Here is a 19,577-nt window from a genome sequence, read left to right on the forward strand (position 1 = left end):
CTCTCTCTCTCTCTCTCTCTCTCTCTCTCTCTCTCTCTCTCTCTCTCTCTCGTAAAGCTTAAAAGAGACCGAGAGACGAGAGAGGCGCACTATGACAAACAGACTGACAGACAGACACAGGAGGAACGAAAGAAACTTGATTGTATCGTTTCTGACACTCGGAGCCAACTGTGATTTTCCACCGTGGGTACATGCAGGCGAGATACGAAAACGTGTGAACGCGTCCTTGGGAGTCGATTTGGAGGTGTTTATTTCTCGGGTGATGACATATGTATCTCTGTATCCTGGCCCGCGAGGTCTTCTGCGCCTTTTTCCTGTGTCATTCATGGACAATTTTATATCCTTCCACTGGCCTGGAAACGAAAAATGCATTGCAGCCACATTATTTATTGCTCAAGAAAGCTAGCAAAAATGTGATTCTGTGCTGTTTGTTTGCTGATTTGTGTCTTTCTGGGAACCGAATACGCACCCACACATATCGTTTGCACGAGCTCGCTACCGGGGGAGATCGTCGTAGATTACAACTCAGAGAAAACGTAGCGATTGTTATTCCTTTCTATTTATTTATTGATTTATTTATTTTTTAGATAATTCTAGAAAATAGGCACATTGCATACCAGGAGGAGGCACAGCCCCTTTGATGGCACGCAAACCACAGAGAGTGTCTAAGCTCAGATGCACATTATATTATCCAATTTATTCACATTTACTTGAAACTTATAGTTTGTTAAATTTACAGCTGTTTTCTTTTTCATTTGTGTTCACAATGATAAAGAACGTGCGCCTCTAAAGGGCTGCCGTGCAGTCCCGGAATTGAGAAGGATAGGACTGACGTGGTGCTAGCGTGTCGTACGTGGCGACTAAATGGCGAACCAAGTTCTGACTCCTGAAACAGCCATCCTCCCTCCAGGTTAGGGGTTGAGTCACGAGGCTAACAACCTCTCTCATAAAAAGAACCTGTTACAGAAACACATGCAAGCAAAAACCATTGTCTTTGCTTGGCTGGACGTGGATCTTCTCCAAATGGAGAGTCCATGATACGAGGCAGTAAAAGCCGAAGAGAAGCTGCTGGGCAGATGCCTCCACTATCATCCAAGTCCAAATCTCTCTGGATTGGATCGTGGAACGTTAGGCCCCTTTACGAGGCTGTAAAAACTGCACAGGACCTCCAAGAGATGCACCAATACCACCTACACATATTGGGAATCAGCGAGACCCACTAGAACCAGTCTGGACAGAAGCGAATGAAAGAGGGGGAGCTTTTCATTTATTCAGGAAATGACAGTGATGGACCACACAGGGAGGAGTAGGGATGATCATAACCAAAACAGCTCAAAAGACATTCAGGGGCTGGGAAGCGCACGGTCCATGGATCATCATGGCCTCATTAGGAATTAAGAAATATCTCAAGGAAAGAGATGGTAGGAAGACAGTCATAAACATGAACATCATACAAGTGTATGCCCCAACCAATGGTGCAGAAGAGGAGAATAAAGATGACTTCTACAACCCTCTGCAGAGTATGATCGACAAACTTCCAGGTAACAACATCAACATTGTCATGGCAGACCTAAATGCAAAGATAGGTTCGGACTATGGTCACTGTGAGGAAATCATGGACAGATATGGATTAGGAGAGGCAAATGACAACGGAGAAAGATTCCATAACGTTTGTGCATTCAACAACTTGGTTATTGGAGGAACAATCTTCCCACATAAAAGGATTCATAAGGCCACTTGAGTCTCCCTGGATGAACCAACAGAAAACCAGATTGACCATTTTTGCATCTCCCGAAAGTTAAGACGCTCACTAGAGGACGCCCGAGTCTTATGAGGAGCACACGTAGCATCAGACCACAATTGATCTTTGGGAAGATGAAACTGAAACTGAACAGATATGCACAAATCACAATTGGAAGTCGCCAAAAGTATGAAGTGAGCCTTCTGAAAGACCCAATAAAGAAAAATGAACTCAAGTTGGAACTGAAGAACTAATTTCAAATCCTTCAGGATCTGGATGAAAGTGAAGAAAACGAACACTGGAACAAGATAAAAGAGGCAGTAAGTGCAACTTGCCAGAGCACCCTAGGACCCAAAGTCATCCCCAGGAAAGAATGAATTTCACAGGTCTCTCTTGACAAAGTCAAAAGAAGAAGAGAGCTGAAGACCCACGTCAACAACAGCCGAACCCGAACTGAGAAACTCGCTGTACAGTAAAAGCACACCAAAGTAAACCGGGAGGTGATGAATTCCATCAAGAAGGTAAAGAATACCTACCTGAATGGCCTGGCCGAAAGGCAGAGAAAGCAGCAACAGACGGACACTTGCAGATTGTACACCAGACAACAAAAACTCTTTCAGGTAGGTTCATCAAGCCTACTCTACCAGTGAAAGACAAAAGGGGAAAGACTATCTTTGACCCAGGGGGACAACTGAACCGATGGAGAGAACACTTTGATCAACTCTTGAACAGAGCACCTCCGGAAAACCAGCCAGAAATTCTTCCAACTAGAAATGACCTCCCAAGCGTTACGGAACCACCTTCGAGAGAGGACAATGATGCAGCTGTAACAGCACTGAAGTCCGACAAGGCAGCTGGACCCGACCATATACCACCGGAAGCCCTTGAGGTTAGGCAAGAGGAGGAAATGCCATCAGACTGGAAGGAAGGCCATCTCATAAAGCTACCAAAGAAAGGAGACGTCAGCAATTGTAACAACTACAGAGGCATATCACTCCTGTCCATACCTGGGAAAGTATTCAACAACGTGGACAGGGAAACACTGTGGAAACTCATGCGCCATTATGGAATACCTGCCAGAATTTTCAAGCTTGTGAAGGCCACCTATGATGAAACAAACTGCCAAGTCTTCCACGAAGGGCAACTCTCTATTGATATAATATTTTTAGCTCATTTTGAAAGCAGGCTGCTGTCAAAGCCAACCTTTGCTGAGTACTGGGATACACCTTATCAGAGAGGCAAGTTGGCGTTAATACACGATGTAGAACTCTTTCCTACTTGGGAATGAGACTCACGTCTTCTGTGAGCACTGATGAAGAGTCTGACCAAAGATGCAAGATCTCTATGGTCAGTAAGCTGTCTCTGATGCGGAATCTGCAGAATAATCTTATACTTATCTAAATGAAGCCAAACGTTTCGCCTTGTCTAACCGCACTTCCTTAAAAATTGATTACTTGATTCCAGAACTGGAGTCTTCGGGGACAGATTCTATCCATAACTCTTCGTCTCTACTCAACGGAGGGGATACCTCCTTAACCACTTCATTGCTGTGTAGATGCACATGTATATTATTAATCTCCCAAACTGGTCCAGCGTTATATTTTCAACTGGTATATTACAGAGAACATTTATTTAAGAAAATGTAATTGTAATGTGTGCACTTGTATATCCTTATTTACGTGAATGGTATTTTCTCTTTGTTTGAATCTCTCTTGACTGTACGTTTTATCTTGTATGTACAAGTATACATGAAAAAGCCTCAGCCCTGAAGGGGTTAAAACGTCGTCCCTTCATAAATATTCAGTTTAAGTCACACCCCGTCTTACTCAACCTCAGAGTCAAAATGCTCAACATCCTTCGCTACAACCGATCATGCTCCTTATTTCGTCAATGTGATCTTCATTCAACCTTTCCTCCTCTTCCTCCTGCTTCTCCTCCTCCTCCGGGCTCCTCTTCCTCCTCCCTGTGTTTGTTTTTCTTACTCCTATCTCAGCCTCAAGAGTGAGTCGTCAGACTTCAAGACAGATGGTGTTTGCTCCTTCTTTCATATCAAACATCTTTAATCCTCCTCCTTTTTGTGTGCGTTTGTTACTCTCCTGTAACGCTTCTAATTACCGGCACATATTATATGACCTAATTGTGTTGCAAGTGACGTAAAACTCCTACAAAAACAAAATAAAAAAGACTTTCAGACGTTTGTTGCATAGGGAGGACTCAACGCTACACAGTAGCAAGATCACGAATTCTATGAATCCTTTGAATTTAATCCCGTGGAGGTATAACCAACCGTAAATCAAAATTGTTAATAAATTTACCTAAATGAATTATCTAGAGATCCACCGTTTCCTTCTCCACAAAAAGATGGAGCTATAAATGACGTAATAGGCCTAAAAATTAGAATTTTGATTTACAGCAAATTACGTGGCCACAGGAGGGAGATAATCTTATCGATCATGACACGGCTTGTGGCTGTTTGTTTGTTCATCTGTTGTTTTCCTTTCTGTTGCTTGACAGGCTTTTGTTTTGTCTGGTTTGGTGTTGGGGATGATTTTATCGAGAATCCGGGGATATTTCCAGAGAGGGGGCGAGGATGGGGGATAATATTTCAAAATGGCGAGGAATTGTAATATCTTTAGTATACAATTATAGTAACAATAATGTGTATCCGTGCCTCTGTCCCATCATCTTTACCTCGCTACTTTCCACAAACCACTCAAGCTATGTGTGTCTTCCCTTCCAACCTCTTCTCTTCCTTGCTGGGTGCCCCTCCTACTCGTATCTCAATCTCTCCAACTGGTGGCCAAAGCTCTGGAAAGATGCTCATTTTTTAGCGTGTCACATCATAATCAAATCCACGCCATGGACTCCCCAGAGCAGCAGTCACGGCGCAAATAGTGTGAGAGTGCTCTGGGATAATCCCTGGCGTCTTCTTGGGCAGCTCCTAGCGGTTTCTCTCGCGGTTTCTCGCAGTTTGCGTGCGGTTAACACTCGGAGGTCGGGAATCCCAAGACTCGTGGGCGCCTGGAAAGTAGCAAAGTCCGAGTAAATTTGATCAGGTGGTGCAAAATAAATGAATGGGATGGGGGCACGGGTCATCGACTCATCGACCAGGCCTATGGCTCTACATAATGGTATGAGATAGTGCCGTTCTTGCCTCGCCTGACGGCTGTAAGACATAAAGCCTATCGGGGTATTAGCTCGTTGTTAAGACCTATGGGTTATGTGTGAATGTGGAAGGGTGAGGAGGGAGGGGGCGGAGGGCGGATATCTAACATTAGCCAAGCACCTTGTGATTAAAAAGCCCTGGGGAGATATTTATCAACAGGGGAACACCTTCATTGAGACTTTAGTCCTACTGTGCAAAGCAGGTTTGATGCAAGAGGTGTAGAGAGCCGCTTTATTTGAAGACTCATTATTCCTCTAACAATTTTCCCGCATATTGTTTTCTTTCATCCCTTTTTCGACAAGACCAACGCTAAAGAAACCCAATGCTTAGTTTTAAGTTTTGCTTCATTTGTAACGAAAAGCTATAGATAAATTCTGGGTATTTCAACACTGTGTTTGCGACCGTGAGAGAAGAAACAAAATGGAACAACAAAAAACTGGAGGAGGGAGAGTCTAAAATAACCAGAAGATGAAAGAAAAACAAAATAGGGGGGAAAAGTCTTGCAAATGCTCAACTATCAGAATTTATGCCCCTGTGTTCCATTTCAAACACCATGATTTTTACTTTTATTTTGTCCCCCAATGATTGATTTCCTTTTTCTAAACCAACAGGAAAATAGGGTGGAGTTGTAACGAGAAACAAATTAACACAGTTAAGACCCTCTAACGCTGGAAACCAGAAGAAAGCCTGAGAGAGAAAAAAAAGCGTGAAATAAATATCAGACAAGTGAAACATTCCACCCTCCAAACACCACACGACATGTCAAAACGTTGGCTTTTTACCCTGTTCTGTGTCATGTTGGCGCTGTTTTCTCGACTGGGTGGCGCTCTCAAGTCTCTACAAAAACTTCTCGAGGGAATTGCTAACGTATTTTTCTAGGTTTATTTTTAGAATATTGAATATACGACATAAAGGCGTCCCTTTATATGAATCAAAACTGGCCAACTCTCCTTCGATCTAAAGTGCTGGTCAGATTGCTAAAAACCGCATCCTCATTTTAGTGGATGAATATTCTTCTTTATACCGTGCAAACGTGTATGGATAGCTTTAATTTGAGTGATTTTCTCTTCGTCTTATTTGTTGTTGTTTTTTTCTGAGAAAACAGTTGGTCGCTGTTTAGATGATAGCACGAACCTAACCTCAACCCTTTCGAAGTATCAAATGTTCCTTCATTTTGATTGTCACGCGCTACTGAAGGGAAACACTTGCACCACATTAAAGGTTTTCAGCGGACATGGTGCACACTGAAAGCCAAATTGTTGAATTAAGACCCAGCATGGTAAAAATTAACTTGTTGCTTGTCACTCTTACTTTAGTTTTATAAAAGGTTTTACGACGCTTGCAACTGCACAAGGTCACATGAGCGCCAGAAGATTAGAGGTGTTACAAGAGAGTAACAAACATACAAAAGAAGAAGGGGAGATAAGGACGATAGATGGTTGATAGGAAAAAAGAAGCAAACCACACCAGAGCACCCGCCAATCACCCACGCTTGTCACTCTGAAGCTTTGCTAGATACAGTCAAAACCTGTGAAAAACAATCACCTGTACAAGCACGGCCGCTTCCCATTTCCCTCTGATTTCTGCATTATTGTTACATTGTGTAAGACGGCTCCCTTTCTCATTGACTTTGGATGGCTGTCTTTGACAATTCCGACTGTATTTCCAGTCCGAAGCTCTCTCTAGTTGTATACAGAACCACCACTTATTTATGCCTCTGTTTGTTCTTTTGTTTGTAATTGTTTGTACGTTTGGGTTTCAAATCGAAGCAAATCGATACAGTGGCTGTAATAAATATAACAGGAAAAGCTAGAATTCACAGTAAAATAGAGAGCAGTTTCGTTTGTTTGTTGTTGTTGTGGTTTTTTTGTGGGGGGGGGGGGGGGGGGTTGAGTAGATGTTTTGCCCCCCTACAGACACCACTTAAACACCTTTGTTGTACAATGATACCAGATACAAAAAGTGACACCGAGTTAAAAATGAGGATTGCAATATCAAAGAAACTTCCAGCAAGATGAAACCTATCCTCTCAAATAGAAACATAACAGTGAACGCAAAAATAAGAACCCTGAAAACGTACTTATGATCAATCCTTTTGTATGGATGCTAGAGCTAGGCTCTAAAAAAAGACATATTTATTGAGAAGACTGGGGGCCGCTGAAATGTGGAATTTAAGGAGAATACTCAGGATCTCATGGATAAAAAAAAGAAAAACAAGCAGAGAAGTGCTCCGGCAGGATGAGAATCATCCATAATAAGAACCATCAGAAAAAGGCAATAGGGATTCTTTGGCCATATAAATAGATAACATGGACTGGAAAAGCTGCTCCTGCGTGGAAAAATAGAGGGAAAGAAGAGTAGAGGAAGACAAAGAACAAAATACACAGATAGCCTGAACAGCTTAGCAACGAATAATACAAAGAGAAAAACAGTGGGTGGTTGGTGGGTGCTCTGGTGTGGTTTGCTCCTTCTTTCCTATCAAACATCTTTCGTCCTTATCTCCCCTTCTTCTTTTTTTATGTTTGTTACTCTATTGTAACACCTCTAATCTTCTGGCGCTCATATGAACTTATGCAGTTGTGAGCGCCAAAAAAAATCTACTAAAACTAAAACTAGAGAAAAACTACACTGATCAAGAAGACAGCAGGAAGGAATGGGGTCACATGATAGTCAATGTCAACTCCAGACCTGACACCTGAAGAGAAGAAGAAGAAGAAGAAGAAGAAGAAGAAGAAGAAGAAGAAGAAGAAGAAGAAGAAGAAGAAGAAGAAGAAGAAGAAGAAGAAGAAGAAGAAGAAGAAGAAGAAGAAGAAGAAAGAAGAAGAAAGAAGAAGAAAGAAGAAGAAAGAAGAAGAAAGAAGAAGAAAGAAGAAGAAAGAAGAAGAAAGAAGAAGAAAGAAGAAGAAAGAAGAAGAAAGAAGAAGAAAGAAGAAGAGGAAAGAAGAGGAAAGAAGAGGAAAGAAGAAGAGGAAAGAAGAAGAGGAAAGAAGAAGAGGAAAGAAGAAGAAGAAAGAAGAAGAGGAAAGAAGAAGAGGAAAGAAGAAGAGGAAAGAAGAGGAAAGAAGAAGAGGAAAGAAGAGGAAAGAAGAGGAAAGAAGAGGAAAGAAGAAAGAGGAAGAGGAAGAGGAAGAGGAAGAAGTAGAAGAAGACACAACTTATATGACCTAAAAGAAAAGCTGTTTCTACCGGCTGGTGCGGTCAAATTCCCAACTTTCCAACTCAGAAATCGAAGTCACTTCATTTAACTGCAAGGCGACTATCCCAGTCACCATATCACAGGAGCAAGAAGGTTGAAGGAAATCAGGAGAAAGAAATGAAGTGTATCCTTTGACCCCTTTTCATTGAAACACATTTTTTTTTCGTTTGTGTATGTGTGTGCGTGTGAATGTGTATGTGTGTGTGTGTGTGTGTGTGTGTGTGTGTGTGTGTGTGTGTGTGTGTGTGTGTGTGTGTGTGTTATTTACCAACATAGCATCTCCAGACCGGTGTTTATAATGTAACGGTTAAGCTCTCCGCAGTTGCACGCAGAAAACTTGAGTTCGGTTTTCATGTAAGGATATTTTTTTTTAATTCATTATTTTTGGGCTATCTCAGCTATCACCATCTGTCTGCTGGAACCTTGCACGTCCTCTCAATCCGGGCTGGTCCTGACAGGTAGGATTGAGGCAGCCCGCCTCCTTAATGTGTTGCTGGGAGCGTGAACTTTTTATACTTACCATTTTGCAGTTTCTTCAAGGTGCTGGGGCGTAACAATTACTTAGTGAATTTCATCAATGGGCCCAAGGTCGACATTCAAAAGCAAGTGTGGTCTAAAAAGTTATTACCTAACGTCCATCATCATCATCATCATCATCATCATCATCATCATCATCATCATCATCATCATCATCATCATCACCATCATCAGTCCCTCTGCAAGGGGTTGCTTAGGCAACAGCTCGGACATGAATGATTTGCGCGCAAGTTCAGTGAAGCCACAGCCACAATAAAAATCCTGTGGATTCCAAGCCATGTTGAAATGGAAGGAAATGAGGCAGCAGACCAAGCTGCTAATGAAGCCAGAGAGATTGAAGGAGACAGACGACCAACAACATACAGAGGAGTTTTTCCAATGATCAAGAAGGAAATCAGAGACCCACCATGTACAGCTAAGTACCAGCTCCTGGAAGATGTAGACTGCGGTCGGACCATCATTGGAGCTTAAGATGGTATAAGAACTTTGTAAATGAAGAGCTCAGCCCATGTTGCCGAAGATGTGGCCATGAAATGGAGGATGTCAAACATATGTTTGAATGTCCTGGAACAATTGCAATTCGAATGGAGTTATTTGGACGAGTGAAGGTGCAGCTAAGCATATTGACAATGAAGCCGAAAAAGAGCCTCGCTCTCGCTCGCAGATTTCTTTGTGGTGTCCGCCAGGCCCATTAAGGAAACAACAAAAAATCATCATCATCATCATCACCATCATCAACTTCAAGATCCTGAAACAGACATCGACGTTTATAGTTCCTTCATTTCTCTGCTCGGATACTCTGAAGAAGAAAAAAATCACATTATCCTTGTCTTTTCCATGTCACCCATCTGTTCACGTTTTCCAAGCAAATTGCTCTGGGTCTTGGCCATGCCTCGCTTGCCTTCCATTATTACAGTGAGAGAAAGATGTTCAAGGCCTTTATGCTGAATCAAGTGTCCAAGAAACTGCATGTACTTACTTGAATTACTTGAATCTAGAACTGGGGTCTTAGGAAGACAGGATGCTCCATGCTTCATCGCCCCTCTTCATGATGGTCCATTTCAGTGTGGGCAGGCTGATTGTCTCCATCATTAGCTGGTTGTTGTAGCGTCTGATGGGGTAACGTAGCCTGCCCTTCCTACCTTCACCAAGCTGCACTCCTTTCGCAATCACAACCTCCTTCGTGAAGGAGTCCTCGTCACGGCTGCTGGCTAGGTTTTCTCGCACAATGGCTACCACAGCTGGAGGGTCAAAGGTAAGCACTCCCTCTATGTTTTAGGAGCCTGCAAGGCTACTGCTAGCTTACCTGCTCTTTCATTTCCCTTGACTCCTTCATGTCCTGGGCAGAAGATCCACTGCAAGCGTCTGACTTTGCTGTCTTGGATTGTCTTAAACCAATCTGCATAGAGGCTGCCGGTCAAGATCTTATCCAGAGTACTCATTGAGTGTGTAACAAACTGCAGGTGTCTCTTCCTAATTGCTTTCATTAGTGAGCAGCCCACGAGGGTTTTTTTCAGTACTACCTCATTTGAATTGTTTTCCTTCTTTGAAATTCCCTACAGTCATCCAAGAAACCACAATTTCTGTTGCTTCTATTCTATTTTCACTGTTTTCGGGATTTGTTCAACATTCACGGCCATATAGGAGGGTTTCAAACTTGCATTTTGGATGTCATTGAGATGTTCATTTTTTCAAGACAGGACACGTTTCATTGAAAATGTCTTCAGCTATTGCAGTTCTTCGTTTTATTTATAATGGAACATTTGGCATTGGACGAATTGATATCCAACAAACTGTGTATTTATATAGTATGTGTTTATGCGTGTATTTATATGCATGTAAGTAATTATAATTATGTATTTGTGTATGTATGTTTGCCATTGTAACCCAAATGCCCGTTCCGGAATCAATAAAATGGTATTTATTATTTATTTATATATCTATATATCTATTATTTATATATTCATTTATTTATTTATTTATTTAAACTATAGGACCTGTTTGAATGTTTCAACTTTTCTTAAGATTTAAACTAAGTTTTTAAGATACCTGTGTTACAAAACATTTTGTTTTCTTTACACTTAGCAATAATCCTGTACGTTCACTTTGTGTCACATTAGTATCTAGCCAAGGACTACTATACTCATAGTAGTCCTTGTATCTAGCACAAACACCAGTCTGCCTGTCTGTCTGTCTCTCTTTCTCTCTCAGTCTCTCCCTCTCCCTCTCCCTCTCCCTCTCCCTCTCTCTCTCTCTCTCTGTGTGTGTGTGTGTGTGTGTGTCTGTCTCTCTCTCCCTCTCTCTCTCTCTCTCTCTCTCTCTCTCTCTCTCTCTCTCTCTCTCTCTCTAATGGCATGATAAAGACAAGACGATCAAATTACTAAAACTAGTATCTAAAAGTGCATGAGTCACTCAACTAATACAGTAAAGAATGCCCCCTCTCGGCCGCACTCTTCCACTGCCTTCTCCGCCCAGAGGTGAGTCACAACCGACTAGATCTCTATGGGTTCCTAAATCAGACACAGCACAACTGATTGTTCGAGTATGAGTAAAAAGAAGAGCATCAACATTACAAAATGTACTCGAGAGCGGCTGTCCGGTGCAGGGGAAGGACGAGACAGACTCAGACAACCAAGGGAAAAGAAAAGAAGTAGGACCAAAATACCTTTCATTGAAAGAATACAACGGTTTTGTTAATACATGTATGTATTATCGTTTACGTTTGGTGCTGTTTTGAGTTGGATTTGAGATTTTGAAAATGATAAAGCGTAGCATCATCCTTTATAAATACATGTAGTGTATATTCTATTAAAAGTTTGTTTGGTTGCGGGTTGTTGTTTTTTTAACACGTACAGTACCGTTGGCAACTTTAGTCGCAGGCCGTAGTGTGCGCTCACTACTGCAGGCGACTTTAGTCGCCGACGCAACCAGGCACACAAAACAGAACGGACGCACTGCGCTGAAGTTGAAGTAAATACCAAAGGATGTCATTCTGTATGATAGCTGAATGGTAGATGAACCTGTTATGAATTTTTAAAGAGTAGTCCTTGGGCTGCCAATGTTTATTGAATTTTTTTTTTTATTCTACCACGGCTTCAGCGTTCTAAATAGGTGCGGTACTTGAGGGTTGTTTGTTTTTTTAAACTCTAAGAGACTTCGGTACTGTAAGTGTTAAGGACCCCCCCCCCCTCACCCCCGTCTTTTTTAGAAGGACAGAACATAACTTTGATTCACTCCAACCACCGGGACAGCTCGTTGCTCCACCAACTTGCGAGTAAGGTTTCTCGTTTCTCAGACAGACGCCGGGTGTGACAGGTGTATCCCAGTCCTCGCACCGTTTCCTAGTCTGGTTCTTCGCCCTGGCACGAAAAAGACATGAGCTCGATTCTCGCCTGGGAATTATGTTTTGTCGTATGTTTTGTCGTATCGAGTATCTCCGTCTGTCTGCTGGGATGCAGCCTGAGTTGGCAAAGACAAGCGGGGTTGAAGTTGTTTCGTTTTAATAAGTGTTTTACGGCATTTGCAACACAATTACGTCATATACGTGCCGAAGATTAGAGGTGTTACAAGAGAGTAACAAACACAAAAAGGAGGGGAGATAAGGATAATTTCGTTTTAAAAAAGAGTTGTACGGTAGGTGACGGAGATTCGAGGTGTTACGAGAGAGTAACAAATGCAAAATAGAGGAAAGTTTTCTTTAAATCTTCTCAGATTGTGAGCATAGTGAGTTGTAAGTATTGTTTCATTTTATTGCAGCTTTTAAGCGGTTTCATCTGGAAACAGTTGTAAATATCGGTAGATGTATATTACGGGATATCCTGCAGATTCTAACTGACTTTCTCTAGAAATCAAGATGAATCATCTATTTGTATATATATGCCATCACACTCACTCTCTCTTTGTTTGTGTGTGTGTCTCTCTCTCTCTCTCTCTCTCTCTCTCTCTCTCTCTCTCTCTCTCACACACACACACACACACACACACACACACACACACACACACGCACACACAAACACGCACAGAGACTTGCAGAAAGCAATAGAAAGAACAGACCCCACCAGAGCGCCCGCCAACCGCTCATTACAATTTTAATAGTAGCTAGTAAGCCTATAGCTAATTTGCTCACTTTCCAATTATGCACCACCTTGTCTGCAACCCACGCGACGCCACTGGATAAGACAGATCCAAAATACGTTGAGAGCCTTTAAAAAACACACAAAGCGACCCCCGTTCAAGAACGCCTACTCTGTGAATCAGGCCTGGGCCATCCGCTCCATAGTCCAGCTGCTGGACATGATACTGAGTTAATGGAGCGTCCTCGATGCATCTGCAGATGAGCATATTTCTTAAGCCACAGAGAAAAAAAAATAGGATTAAGATGATCTGTGGCTTTTGCTTAGGCCAATGAGATCAATTCTGGCAGGGCAAACTTTGCCACTTACTGCCCATGGGTACGTCCCATCCACTTTGTACTTTGTATGTTTGAGCAAAGAAAACATTAATTAGTCCATGGAGAGAATAAGACAGACAGACAGAAATAACAGGGGAACCTACCAGTGGAACTCTCCAACCACCCACCCGTTAACATAAAAGCCCCTGGGTACATATCATTCATTCAGTCTATTTGAATAAAGAGAAGTACATGGACATAATATCAGTCATTTAATGCACGCAAAGAATAAGACAGACTGACAAACAGAAACAACAGAAGCAAGGGAAAGAAAAGTAGAACCTGCAACAAGAAACGAGTGGCATCCTCCAAACAACCACATAATATTCAAGGAAAAGAGAAAGGCACTAACATAACAAATACACAGGTCAATCATTGCTCTTTTTTTTTTTTTACAAGAATAGTTTTATGGCACTTGCAACACAATTGAGTCATACAAGCGCTGAACATTAGAAGTGTTACAAGAGAGTAACAAACAAACAAAAGGAGGAGAGATTTATAAGGAAGACAGATTCATATGTTTGATAGGAAAGAAGGAGCAAAACACACCAGAACACCCGCCAACCACCTGCTGTGTAATTCTGTAAAGACTCCAACACAAAAGAGAAGATCAGATTAAAACAAAACAAAACAAAAACAAATCTACATGAAAAAAAAACAAATAGTATAATGTCATACGGCACACTTTTTGAGTTTATTCATTTTTGTGACTGAGCTGGCAGCTGTGATGATAATGCAACCCGTTGTGATAGCAGTCACTCCATGAAATATCAGAAAGGACAGGATCATGAAAGACAAAACAAAATAGTTACCAAAGCCCCAAATAAGACTGACAACTGACGCATATGTACATATATATATACACATATAAATATACTCACACAACTTAATAGGTACAAGTATATTCAGCTGACTCATGATATTAATCTCTTTGTGGCTTTCAGAAATCTGGGTAAAGCAGTGCAAGTTGACTGTTGCAGACTTCCTATACAAATACAGGAAAATCCAGTAATACAGCCCACTGTTCAAGTAAATCCTACAAAAAATAAACTCTGTGAAGATCAATAACAAATTGCAGAACGCAGTGCCTTCAGAACTGATGAGAAAAGTTGTAAGTTTAGTAAAAAATCTTTTAAAGTATAATATTAATTTATAAGTGATAAAAGGAAATTATCAAGCCACAAATAAAAGGAGTTTCACTTTCAATGCTTCCACCCGTCATGTAAAATTATCTGGTTAAAAAAATTACAGTTACAGAAAATATGAGTATAATTAAAATATAACAATCGTTACCCTACCAATACCAGTTAACAAGCTTGGAAAAGGACCAGCTCCTCTATGCCGTAACTAGATTCTATAACTTTATATTTCTTTCAAAACTAAAAGGAGGACAGCACAAAGTAAAAAACAATTAGTTAAGTGTACGACATAAGTCAGATCTCTTGTCCTCTAAATGGTGCATGCACAGCCTATAAAACCCTTCTCCAAAAAGACAAACGGCTCAAGGTAAGACTCAACCATTCACTGTTTTGAAAAGTGACGTATGATCAAATCTTACACTGAGCAAGTGAAAATAAAAACATGTTCATTCATAAAACTTGTTTATAAAACAATCACAGCGACATAATGTGTTAGCCTGCTAGCCTGGGGAGACCAGAAATCATGCGGAGTCAGTGGTGCAAGCACCAATCATTCACCTCACTGAGTACAAAGACTCAGTTCTACAGCATCACCAGTCAGTGTGTACACATTAAAATAGAAAAAAATCTTAGCTGAACACGTCGTGCAACAAATCAACTGCCAAGTGTGAGACTTTGCCATACACCAATTTGAAAAGTGATCAATGACAGATTCTTACACTGAGGAGTCCATGTATTCTAGTACTAAACCATATCTTGATAAAAAAAAACAACTAAAGAGCAGAATGCAAAACTACAATGATAAGCATATTTCTAAATATGGGTCTTAACTCGATTTGATATTTCAGTCTCAGCCATTTCAATATAAAACAAAAGACACTTGACGAAAACAAGGATAATTCAAACACTCTTAGAACTAGGGATGATCACATGATGAACTAAACCTGACATTTGTGACAGAAGCTAAAAACCTGAACCTTCCAAAAACATAATTTGTCAGGACCAGGCTAATTCAGAGCAGCAACTTCCAGACCTAATGCAAGCAATGGAGTGAACCCAGCACAGTTGGAAGGTGCAATGTAATTGATGGTTAACAAAACAGCAGCGCAATAAAGGAATAGAAAGGTAAGGTAGACCTTGCTGTCGTAAGTCATGCCAAATCACGGGGGAGGGGGATCTGATTTTTTTTTTTTTAAGGAGTTAGAGATGGAAGACAAGAGAAGGGGAGTGTGGACTCAGATCAACGGGCTCTTGACTTTGTGCGGATTGCATTATCCACATTCATTGCTCATTACACTGACAAAAAGCAACCAGGAATGCATCATGGCTGGAAATGCAACCATGACTTTAATCCTATTGACTTTTGAAAACAGCTTGGAGTTGTGCTGTCCATCAACTGTAGTAGAAAATAATGTTTTTTGAATTCCTTCAGAATTACAACTGTGCAGCAACTCATCGGAACTATGTCAATGCAGCAACACGTATAAATCGAATTATGGCAAATCCAAACCAAGTGACACACCCCCTTAAAGTTCAAGTTATCCGTGTTCAACTCGATACAACACCAAAAAAAGTAAAGCTTTCCCTTTAAATTGAATGTGTAAGTCAAACTGCAACTCAACCATCTAAAAACAAAATAAAAATTGATACACACGTGAGTACTATTACAACTGGCTGGATTAACCATCTATGTGTCTCTATCAAATAGCCTATGCTGTCGGGAATCAAATGATTTCTCAATATGATTTTGGATAATGCTTTACAACACGCAAGCCAAAAAAGTACAGACCAAAAACTATAATTTTCAAAATGTAGAATGTAAATACTTTGAAGAACTCATTTGAGAAGGACTTGAAATGCTTGGCAGTATGAAAAATGGGATAATCAAACCAAAATAGCAACTCAAAGTACGGCTGATTAAATTGGCTTCAACATTAAGAACGAAATTCATCATCGGCCATTGATATTAGGAGGGTTAAGTGGAGGGAAGCTTCTAAAACTAAGATATCTACCGCTCTCAACTGTCTGAAGAGAATACCATCAAAATAACAACACAAAGTCCATCAAGCTTCTTAGACCAAAAATACTAATTTTCTACATTCGGAGTATGCCAGAAATACTTGCGTGGCGCTGTGGGGAAATCAGGCACTCGTCAAAATAATGAAATGGAAGAAACAAGCATTTTCTGCCTGTAGAACAATTTTTGTCAAAATTATTGTTTAGGGATCAACACCTTTTATATCCATTGGAAAACAGATTCCTGCGTGGATTTTACTCAAAACTGTGATCGAAGGCATAAATGTAAATGTACAGTTCCCAAAGACACCACAGGTTTAGAAGTCACCGAACTGTGGCGGCCATTTTCTCACTAATTTTACCTCTAACAACAGAGCTCTGTAATTTTTCCTCAAAAGCAAGGCAGATGAACTAGAATAGACTTAAGATGATGCCAATAACTGCATACGATAAAAAATTGACAAGTGCCTGGTTCCACCACGTCATGACACAAATGTCTCTGCAAACTCGTTTTAAAAGTGACACAGACTGAGCAGTGATGCATGTACATGATTTCGGATTCTTGCGGCTTTTGTCATCATTTCTATGAATTTTAAACAAAATTAAAATTGAACAAGGATCACATTATTTACAACAGTAAGAAAAGTCATAGGTCACGAAACAGGAGAAGAGAGATAATACATAATAAACGTAGATCATAATTTGTACAGTGAAGCAGTTATCTCCCCGCGCTGAGAATTAAGAAAACTATTTACGTTTACAAAAAAAAAGAGGTAAATTTCTTGAAACAACTGATGAATCAGCAGGATAAAGTATTTTCATTAATAACCTTAAACAAAAAAACAAAACAAAAACTAGCATTTTTAAGCTGAAATCTTAAAACAGAATAGGACCTACAAGTCTTTTTTTTTTACATTTATAACCACCTCAATTGTAAAATTTGATTTGTCATATTCAAAGAGAATTTGAGAGTAAACAAGGTGCTTTTTGGAAAATTTGATAAGAAACGAAAGTTCTAACAAAACATTGATTCAAGTGAATATAGTGATCTGGTGAATGTGAGAATCACTGTGCTCCAAGAAAAACAAAAAAATAAAGAACAACAAAACTTTATTAAAAACATTACTGACATTATGAAAGTAATAACAAAAAAGTTAGAAATACAATTATTAGACACAATCGTTGTTAAACCTTCTTATTCATAATAATTGCAAACATTTAAATTGAGAATGCTGTCTTTATAGGCCCTGTACATGAGTCAAAGAGGCAAGTTTTAATGATTCTCACCCTCAGTCTTTTCACTTCAAAGGTTTAAAAAAAAAAGTACAACGTAATGAAAGAAAACACACCTGTGACCAAAGTCCACATCTGAACTCAATTTCGCCTGTCTAATTTGACCCTTTGCCATCAAATTCAGACACAAAGGCTTTGGAACATTTACCTACACTATCTTTATATCATCTGAATGTGCTCATAAGGAAAACATGTCCCGTGGTATTAAAAAAAGGAGATTTTCATCTGCGACTGACTTAGGCTGAGAGCAGAAGTGGTACAATACTGACTGGGTATTTTAGTCTCTATTCAAATCAATTCAAGCCAGTGAGAGTAACACCACCCGCATTACAAAGAACAAATTTTGCTGACACAGCTATCAGATGAACTATGCTCAAAAGGCAGCCGTCTTCATGATAGTAAATCATCAGACTAAACATCATCTTTTTTTAAAATGTACTAGACTCCCAAAGAGTAAATTTGTGAAGTTAAAGGAGTAAATCCTTTCATCATACATTGGTTTAGACTGTCAAGAACTGCATCCTTTATTTTTTTATGTAACACCAGATTCCCACAGAGCAAATTTGTAAAGGTGAAAGAGTAAATCCTTTCGTCACACATTGACTTAGCCCATGAAGAACTGCTCAAATATTTGTCTGAATGATTTTTAAAAGGGTTGCAGTTTTTAAAATTAATAAGGTGCTTCTCATAATGACATATTTCTTGGTCCCTTGAAGAGGGAAAAGATTTATCACCGACTCGTAAGCACTAGCTTGACTTCACAGGGGGTGTAGAAGATATGGCTTTGTCAAATTCAAAGCAAACTTGGGTCACAACATTCTTTCAAATCAATTATACTGAGAACTAGAAGTTCTTTGTCAATTTCATGAAAGGAATTTTGACTTTGTCAAACCCCAAGGCATTCACATCAAATGGTCAGCAATAATGAAACTTAAGATGAGATTCCTTTCGTTTAAGCAATTCATTATTTTACTCAAACCCCCTCAGCAACCAGTGGAAAAAAAAATATCTTGAATTAAAGCTACACTAAGTGGAAAAATGCTACATGTACAAACTACATGCCTAACTTCTTCAACAAATGCGTTTTAATGTCTTGCAGGACTTGCGAGTTATCATAACAAAACAGGCAAAATAAAAAGCATGCTCAACATTAAGAAACAAAACAGTGTCAAAGCAAGATGTCGTTAGTGAAGATAAGTAAAATTACCCTGAGTAATCCCTCACATCATTAAGCATAAACTGTTCCAAGGCTCACAACACGACCGAATAAAAACACAGAAGAGACGAGAGTTCAATAACACGTGAGAATCCATGATCATGAAGGGACTCGGGTGAGAAAACATGAGATCCTTCCTTTCAAACAGGATCAATAAACAAGCCATAAATAGGCTTAAAATGTTCATAGTTACTCATACAAAACATTTCCAGAGTAGACTACGATAACTTTCACTTGAAAAAAAAACTTGCATATATAATAACAACGCCGACAACAGATCACCACATTTAGAAATATTGAAAACAAACCTTAAACAGTAAGACAACAGTGCAATAGTGAGACAATTATAGTCATCAAATGTGGGGGTGAGAGGGGCAGGGAGAAGGGTTTCCACTGTAACAAACTTTTAACAGTCCACTGTACTGAAGCGAAATTAAATATCTAATCAGACACAACCATAGGTCATTTTGAAGGTAGTGGACAAAAAGGAAAAAAAAAGATGACTAATAAAAGGACTGACTATAAATCACAGGCACATCTGCTCATATACATATACAATACAGTTAACAATACTGTACATCCGACGGCATCATTCCTTGTGTCTCAAAATGACAAATTTTCCATCTATCTGGCGTCAATCTCTTAGTCTCATTGGTGTCACGGCATGGTGGAATCAGGCGCTGGTCAATTTTTAATTTTTGGGCATATAGAGTCATTGGAAAAATCTTGAAGTCTGTTCATTTGTCTTGCCCTTGAAGAAACAAATAATCATCATCTATCTTGAAAAGAAGTTGAGATATCTGCAGGGGGGGGGGGGGGGGGT

The 19,577-nt window shown here is 40.0% G+C and overlaps 1 protein-coding gene across 1 annotated transcript; it reads left to right on the forward strand.

Annotated features, from left to right (window-relative positions):
- The first annotated feature begins 1,378 nt into the window (after positions 1-1,378).
- Positions 1,379-1,741, forward strand: LOC106014212 (craniofacial development protein 2-like). Its single transcript, XM_013091439.1, has one exon. The coding sequence runs from the start codon at positions 1,379-1,381 to the stop codon at positions 1,739-1,741; it is 363 nt and encodes a 120-aa protein (XP_012946893.1).
- Positions 1,742-19,577: the final 17,836 nt, after the last annotated feature.

Source organism: Aplysia californica, unplaced genomic scaffold, assembly GCF_000002075.1.
Source record: "Aplysia californica isolate F4 #8 unplaced genomic scaffold, AplCal3.0 scaffold00002, whole genome shotgun sequence".
In the NCBI taxonomy this organism is placed as follows: Eukaryota; Metazoa; Mollusca; class Gastropoda; order Aplysiida; family Aplysiidae; genus Aplysia; species Aplysia californica.

Bases quoted from the DNA above. Each gene is read 5' to 3' on its own strand.
- LOC106014212 (XM_013091439.1), top strand. From the start codon at position 1,379: ATGGCCTCATTAGGAATTAAGAAATATCTCAAGGAAAGAGATGGTAGG.